Genomic DNA, 8,193 nt, shown 5'->3' with positions numbered 1-8,193 from the left:
CGGGTTCATGCGCAAGGCCCGGTTCATCAAACTAATCGCATTTTTCTCTTTTTTAAATCCACCGGGCCTAAAATTTCGAGCCCACAAACCTGTTATAAACCGCTAATCCGGATGGTCTAAGTGACTATAATACTAATATTAGACAACCAGCACCGACTGGACATAAATATTTTGCCATATGATTCCATCTTATGTTTTCTGTGTTGCCACATTTATTCTCTTAAAGTTATTTGGGGATGTCTCAAACCAGACTGGCTCTTCATCAAAGCTGCTTCATGCCTAGAAAATAGAACCTCTAATCTGAGCTTAACCAATGTGTTCTCACATCTGAGCCACGGGTCAAAGTTACATAAATCATTATTTAATCCTGAAATTGTTGATGCTAATTGTTATAGTCCTCTTACTGATGACAGATAATTGAGATTCTCTGCACCATCAAAGTTACTGGTATCCAGACAGAATAAGAATGGCGCTATATAGGTTGTTCAACATGTTCAAAGAAACTTCAGAGATAAATTTCTTCTTTCACATGCATCGTATGTGATAATACCAGCGCTGTAGGCGTTCTCAGGTAACGCTCTAATAGCCATGCTCATCCAAATATTGTATTCTACCCCCATATATTCCCTTACACTAATATAATTTTAACATATATTCCATTTCTACAGGTATCAAGTTGAGCTGTCTGTCTCAGACCAGACGGATGAAACTTTCTTTGTGGCTTTTGATGTGGAGATGACTAAGTTAACCAACATTCAAGCTGCTGAAGCCGACCATATTTTGGTATGCATATATTCAGCCATTTAGCATTACATAATACTCTTCCTCCTATGTTTGTTTTTTCTAAAAATATTGTGTGTAGGTGTCAAAGCTCATGTGGACAACGAACTCCCAGAGTTTATTGCTGATATTGTAGGTAAGACCTTCATCTTCCAGCTCAAGTTAGTAGAGTTCAATTTCACTCACAAACACCAAACCTTCACCATTTCCCGTATCATTTCTGAGCGTCAGGACGCACCTCTCCCAGAATTTGTTATTAATATTGGTACCTCATACTGTCTTAATATATTTTTCCTAAAGAATATATTCATGAGCATTACTGCATTCTGAACAGGGAGGTGACCATGGTACTGATGATGATATGCCCAGAGAGAATCCAGTAGCATCTAAGGTCTCTGCTGGTGACAAGAAGACTGATGTTGAGCTACCATATGGTGAGTCAGATGAACTCGAAGTGAATACAAATGCCAAACATCAACCATCCTCAACTGTTGTACCTGGAGGCGGGCGTCCGGCATCAACCAAGCAGGTGGTTGGTCCAAATGAGAATGGAAAGAAGAAGGCACGCCTGGCATAGCTCCACCTCGAAAACACAAATCCCCACTACATTTTCTTCTGTTTTAATGTCTTCCTTTTATTTTCTTATCGTGAAAAGCTTTTGCAACTCTTTTTCTATGTTATTTAAACTCAATGTAGTGGTGGATGTTTTGACTATTAAAGAAATTTATTTACTAAATATGTCCTTTAAGTTTCTTATCGCACAAAGCTTTACCGACTTTATCTATTCTATATTAACTTCAATGCAGTGGTGGATGTTTTGACTATTAACAAAAGTTATTTACTAAACATGTCTTCTTTTAGTTGAAATGAAATATCTAAGGCAAATTAATCCGTGAACAAATCATGACCTCCGCATGACAAATATTGTGAAGATGACAAGTTTGAAATAACAAAACTATTAATCTATAATAACAAACGTACGTTATCGATTAAATGATCACAATCTCAAAAACAACGACAGTCCATACAAACATAAACAGAAAATATGAACTTCTTACTGATAAGCTGTAAGACATGTACATGTCAGTTCTTACATACTTTCTGTAAGGCTGAGGAATTTATGCCATGATCCCTGGGACAACATAATTTGTCCTTAAACCAATTTTTTACATTCAAATAATAAATAATTCAGATATTACACTTTTAAATCAGTCATTATTTTCATAGAAGATGTAAAACTACGTTCTATCAAATGATATAAGTAAAATATGCTTCATATATTTTAGTCTTCAGCCAAAAAATTCAGTCTTCAGCCAAAAAATTCAGCTAACTGAAATTGGAATATATTAAATTACACATGTATATGTTGTTTGAAACTATGTTCTGACAAATGAAACAAATAAAATATTCTTTATATTAGTCTCGATTCAAATGAAACTTTTGCTGATATTGTAGTATTAGTACATGTGATTAATAATTTTACTTTGTTTATACTGCATTTCATATTCATTGGCATAAAACAAATCCACTTTTAAAATTTTGAAAGGATAATCGTGAATTAAATGATATGCCACAACTTAATATCTATGTCTATATCCTTCTAAAAGTTAGGAAAATAAAATCCAATTTAAAAATTTGTCAAAAGCAATGAAGATTAATAAATGTCAAAATTTCCATTTTAGAAAAAATAAAATATTTTTATACATACATTCAAATTTTGATTATTTTAAAATAATTTCAAAACCAATAATGCAGAAACTGAAATACAATAAAATACCTTCATATGTCTGCTAAATATTTTTTTACTAAAATACAAAAATTGTTCAAAAATATAAAGTAAATTATTGTATAAAATTCTGGCGCGTAGCGCCGGCACACCCCTAGTATATATATACATGCATGAGATTTCAAAAGACTATCATTGTTATATTCATTTATGTAATTTTGAATCGATCTAACACTTTAGTTTATTTTTACTATTTTATTCTCAAAACAACATATATCAAATAATAAATAGTCTTACTAAATATATTTACGATCTAAGACAAGAATAAAATTAAGTGCAAATAAAAAATAATCAGGTTTTTAATCTATAGGACAAACATATTAAGGTTGACCCGGAAAAATATATGTTATCCATTAATATATCTAAATAATAACCAAACATAATAGATATTATATATCCAAAATCATATGTATAATTAAAATAACATAATATTATTTAAAGCCAATAACATATTAATTAATTACAATTCAAATTATAAAATTATTTAAAATTAAAATAAATCATTATAATTTATTTACTTTATAAATATTTTAGTATCTGTGCATGAGCACGGAAAAATCACCTAGTTATCAAGAATTTGTACACAATATTCAATTATTATAAAATTTAAATATTAAAATATTATTTTATAAATTTATATCTAAATCACACATTTAACAGAAAACGGAAAATTCTAAACCACTAAATAAATCTAATATAAAATATTTGTGCAAATATAAAAAATTTATTAAATATTAAAGACTATAAATTTTTTTATTAATTTTAAAATAAATCATTTTAAAATTTTTAATCCAAAATATAATATATTTAAACTTATTACTCTATAATTTAATAAAATAATATATTGTAACATCATTAATTACAAAAATATTTTTTCTCATAAACGCTCGATAGATATTAAATTTTCTATAAAATAAATATTTATTAATTTTGATAAATAATTGTTCAGAACTAAATAAAAATATCATTGAGAGGTCATTGAGGCAATTTCTAGTCCCTCGCATTGGCCACGGTACCGGTTCCTTATACAACAAATCCCTATGCTCAAGCTCAAGCTTGGTTTCAGCAAATATTACGTTTGATATGGAGAGTGTGTGGAACAATTCAATACTGATGAGGTGTTATTGGTTTATATATTTTGATTGATTTGGAAATCCATATAGTATTTATAAATCCAAGTAAAATATGCAAATCCAGAAGTTTTCCTTCGGATTCGAGTCTTTGTATTTTTAACTAAAAAATCCAAACAAATCCATTATGAAATCAAATATATTAGTAAATCCGTACGATTGAATAACATTTGATTTGATATAAAATTTATGAATCATTAAACCAATAACACATGATTTTAATACAGATTTGAAAATCATAGAACAAATAACACTAGATTTAGTTCGGACTTCCAAATCCATTAAACTACAACAACCAATAACCCCTACTCAAACACTCCAGTCCAATAACTCAGCCTCACAGTCACTCTGTTTCGGCTTGTTTTTAGGGGCGGACCCATGTAAAAGTAAGGTGTAGTATGTACTCCACTCTCTCTTTTTATTTGTTAAAAATTCAGTTTAAAATTTGTTTTAAATACCTTTATTTAACTTGTTTTACATAATGTTTACATGCTTAATATTAAAAAATATCTTTGTATTTTATGTTTATAACATTTATGCCGCATATTTAAACAAATTTTTGGGTCCGCCCCTGCTTGTCTTCTCAGCCCTATGCTTACCAACATCTTGAGTCATGCTCATCGTGAATCCACTCATGAACCATGACTCGCCTAGCATATACAATCCAATTGTTTCTCGCACCAGACTTGATCTGAATTACTATCTTGACCTTGAGGTTTATCCATCTCGATGATCGTGACTAGCGATCGCACTCAAACTCATGACCATCGACCAATATACCTGATTCTTTGGGTTTTTTTTCACAATCGTCTCGATTTACCGCAAATGCACACACGATTGACTAATACCCCATCGTGAACTTTCTTCCTAGAATCACAGCCTATCCGCTTTCGCTCATGATCAGAATTATATAAAATTGAAAATACATAAATGGTCGAATTTCCAAAATAGCACATTTCTAAGTTTATATCACAAAAATAGCACTCAAAAACTAAAATGACCAAAATAGCACCTTTCTAAGTTTATCCTTTGAAAATTTTAATTTTTTTATTTTTCAATATTTGAAATCTTATCCCCAAAACTTCATTTCTAACCTCTAAACCCTAAACCCTAAACTCTAAACCCTAAACCCTAAACCCTAAACCCTAAACCCTAAACCCTAAACCCTAAACCCTAAACTCTAAACCCTAAACCCTAAACTTTAAACCCTAAACCCTAAACCCTAAACTCTAAACCCTAAACCCTAAATCCTAAATCCTAAACCTCACCCTTTAACTCTAAACCCTAAGTTTGTGACTTTTGATAAAACATTAAGTGCTATTTTTGTGACTTTTGACCTTGAGTGCTAGTCTGGGAACATAAACTTGATTTAGTGCTATTTTTGTTTTTTTCTCTACATAAATTATTGATATAATTATAATTTCTATTAAATAAAGTTTTATGAAACTTCAAAATCTATCGTCTCGAAAGAAGTTCCATTAAATTTTGTAAAGACGAGCTTAGATTTCATTTTTTGCAAAGACAAGTTCATAATTACAATTTCTATTAAATAAAGTTTTATGAAACTTCAATATACAACGCGCCACTCCAGATAATTTCAAACGAGTTTTATTTATCATCATTGCTTGACTTTTTATTACACTTTTACTATCTTATCTTTATTATAGCACTTACTATCTTGTAGATATCATCTTCTTACTTTCTTAGTGATTTGTTTATAAAAGGACAACCTTGCGAAACGAAAACGTCAAAGAACCTGATAAACTCTCACATTTGGTTCCATCGTTTAGCATAGATCAATTTGTGTTCGGGAGGCAACCAAAACCCAGGGAAATATTCTTTGGAGCTCCCCAAAACCGATTAAGCAACCACACAGAATCCGCTTCCTCGGAAGACCCATCATCGTTCCGATTCCAGCTGAAGTAGGCATGAGTCCTGTTTTTGATATCCAGCAACCCGTGCCCAAAGCTAGGTTCTCGGAAGGCAGAGAAGCTCGGCTGTGGCTGCATCATGCTACGATAAGAAGAACCAAGTCATTCATCAGAAACATAGAAAGTCTTTGTACAGCTAGCTAATATGGTAAAAAATTACTCAGTAAGCAAGCCTTCTGCGTTTCCTCCGTCCCCGATGGTTATGTACACCGGAGCCGACTCATCCGATATTGGCTCACACAATCCATTGACAATGTTGTAGGCAATGTTAGAAACACGTTCCTGCGTTAGTGTACTTGATGATCACTTGGAGGCAGTGGAGATACAAGGGTAGATTAATACTACTGGGGAGGACTAAATTTAATTTTTTTACCGATCTCTCATAGGCATGAACATGGCCTGCAAACACGACATCGACCTTGGACTTGACGAACCACGGCTCGTACATGACCCTCATTGTTTCACCTTCCATGTAATGACGCTCATAGCTATGGTAAAAGGGGCAATGTACTAAGACTATCAGCCATGGAGTCTCTTTTCGGTTTACTCTTTGGAACTCCTTTCGTAGCCATTTGTACTGAGGAGTGTATACCCCTAATTAATCCATCAGATTAAAAAAGTCTTTAAAGAAAAGCCAACCAATAATATAGTTTATCTTTCTTAAAGTGCATTTCTTCTCTCTAGTCATTATTACCGTAAGATGAGTAACAAGACATAACAATAATATAAGCTGAAGCCCTCTTGATGGAATACCACAATGGAGAGATACTTCCCGATGCCTTGTACGGCGTATGATACCGATTCGTAAAAGGCTTGAATGGTTCTGTTTCACCCTGCAAAAGCAAAAAAGTCAAGTTCCATTTCGAGAAACCAACAAGGGTATTCATTCAAAGTCTTACAATTTCAGGAGCATAGTCGATTTCGTGGTTTCCTGCAGTCCATATCCAAGGTTGATAAGCAACACTTCTCTCAACAAATCTTCCCCAAGTATCCCATCTGTTGTTGTCGTGCAAAGGGTAAAGATCCGCATAAGACAAGTCTCCTAGGAACAAAACAGCCTGTCCTTTTCCCGGATTCATCTCATAATGGCTTAACGTTCGATTTGAATCATATGTTTGTCCTAGATCCCCTGGATATTGTATTAGAAATAAATTAAATATCTAAGGTCACAACAGAAAATATGAATCTACCAAAGACACAAGTTGATACCAATTAAGCCAAAGGTGTAAGGTACGTCAGGACCAGGTTTAGGCGGAGTAAAGAACCAGAATCGCCTCTGCCACTTCCTACTCCCAATTTCATAGTAGTATTTCATATCAAACTGCAACACTCATATAGAATCAAATACAAAATAGATTTTATAAATAGAAAAAATCAAACATAAGATACATAAGATGCAGTTATATTAACCAACGACCTAACTATATTTATTTGATTATTCTCTGACTGTTTATTCTATCTACTACCTCTCGCAGGTATTATGTACACCGAGCCATTTAAATAAAAACAAATAAAAACCTGTAACTAAATACAACAAACAAGTTGTTAAAGACTTACTTCCAAATCATCAATGAGGCAGTGGTGGATGTAACCAGATGTATAATTGAAGAAACGGTAGGTGTTCATGGTTGCTTCTGCTAGCTTCTTCGATTTTCCATTCTCAGACCAATAGCGAACTGTGTTAGAACCGGGAGCAGAAGGAGTCACCCATGAAATAATCACTCCATTGCCTTCATGGTTACCTTGCGTTATATGAACCTGTTGGGGAGTGTTAGGACCGGGGGGAACTTTAAAGACATCGCTGTCTAATGGCATGTCGTCTGGTACAAAGACATAGCTGTCTTTTTTTTTTTTATCAGGTAAAAAGACATCGCTGTGTAATGGCCTGTCGTCAGGTAAAAAGACATCGCTGTCTAATGGCATGTCGTCAGGTAAATCACTTCCTCTAAGTAGTCCCAGGGGCGGATCCAGCCTTTTGTTTAATATGGGCATGCACATATATAACAAATATTTTGATCCAGGGCACTTAAATAAATTAAACATTAGTTATTAAGGAAAAAAACAAAAAAAAAACAGTGTGGGCACATGCCACACCTAGTTACTACCTGCGTCCGCCCCTGCTTCTAACATATCCACTGGTAATCCCTCCATCACATAGCTCAACAAGAACTCCAAGCAAGAAGATTATGAAGCAAACACGCATGATTGTAAGGTCAGATCTTGAACTCATCTTCTCTCTCTTTTCTTTTTCTGAATCCGAGACCACGACCGTGCTTTGGATTTTCCGGTCAGGGAAATTAAATTGACTTGTCTAGAAGTGACAGACATTGATTTTATAATTATCAGGGGAACTACAGGGGATATTCGACTCCTTTTTATCAAGTTTTATTTTATTTATATTTAGTTGCCTTTTCCGAAAACTTGTCGAAAAATATAAACTGATGTGGCACGTTTATTAATGTTGAAAACTTGAAATAGGGCCTTTGATTAGTTTATTTGGATTGATCGGAAAGAGCCGTACCTTTATATATTTTATTGTAGAATTAACGTTATTTTTTTTTTTGTT

The 8,193-nt window shown here is 33.2% G+C and overlaps 1 protein-coding gene and 1 long non-coding RNA gene across 2 annotated transcripts in view; one reads left to right on the top strand and one right to left on the bottom strand.

The window, feature by feature from the left end:
- Positions 1-778, top strand: part of LOC106341226 — a 2,093-nt gene extending 1,315 nt beyond the window's left edge. The window contains exons 3-4 of the long non-coding RNA XR_001269585.1: positions 414-571; positions 669-778. This is a non-coding gene — a long non-coding RNA (uncharacterized LOC106341226). The remainder of the gene's footprint in view (positions 1-413; positions 572-668) is intronic.
- A 4,510-nt stretch (positions 779-5,288) lies between these two features.
- On the bottom strand, positions 5,289-7,939 carry LOC106336730 (fe(3+)-Zn(2+) purple acid phosphatase 12-like). The gene is made up of 8 exons (XM_013775660.1): positions 7,733-7,939; positions 7,185-7,599; positions 6,837-6,948; positions 6,527-6,756; positions 6,322-6,460; positions 6,001-6,221; positions 5,788-5,909; positions 5,289-5,709 (listed from the first exon to the last, which is right to left on the bottom strand). Exons 1-8 carry the CDS (start codon positions 7,855-7,857, stop codon positions 5,493-5,495), a joined length of 1,581 nt encoding a protein of 526 aa, XP_013631114.1. The 5' UTR covers positions 7,858-7,939; the 3' UTR covers positions 5,289-5,492.
- Positions 7,940-8,193: the final 254 nt, after the last annotated feature.

Source organism: Brassica oleracea, chromosome C4 (genome assembly GCF_000695525.1).
Source record: "Brassica oleracea var. oleracea cultivar TO1000 chromosome C4, BOL, whole genome shotgun sequence".
NCBI lineage: Eukaryota > Viridiplantae > Streptophyta > Magnoliopsida > Brassicales > Brassicaceae > Brassica > Brassica oleracea.
This window is presented reverse-complemented; position numbering and strand designations above follow the sequence as displayed.

Excerpts from the sequence above, each read along its gene's own strand:
- LOC106336730 (XM_013775660.1), bottom strand. The coding sequence starts at position 7,857 with ATGAGTTCAAGATCTGACCTTACAATCATGCGTGTTTGCTTCATAATC. Across the intron at positions 6,949-7,184 it reads GCCTCATTGATGATTTGGAA|TTTGATATGAAATACTACTA; the intron begins GTAAGTCTTTAA and ends TGAGTGTTGCAG. Across the intron at positions 5,710-5,787 it reads GCAGAAGGCTTGCTTACTGA|CATGATGCAGCCACAGCCGA; the intron begins GTAATTTTTTAC and ends TTCTTATCGTAG.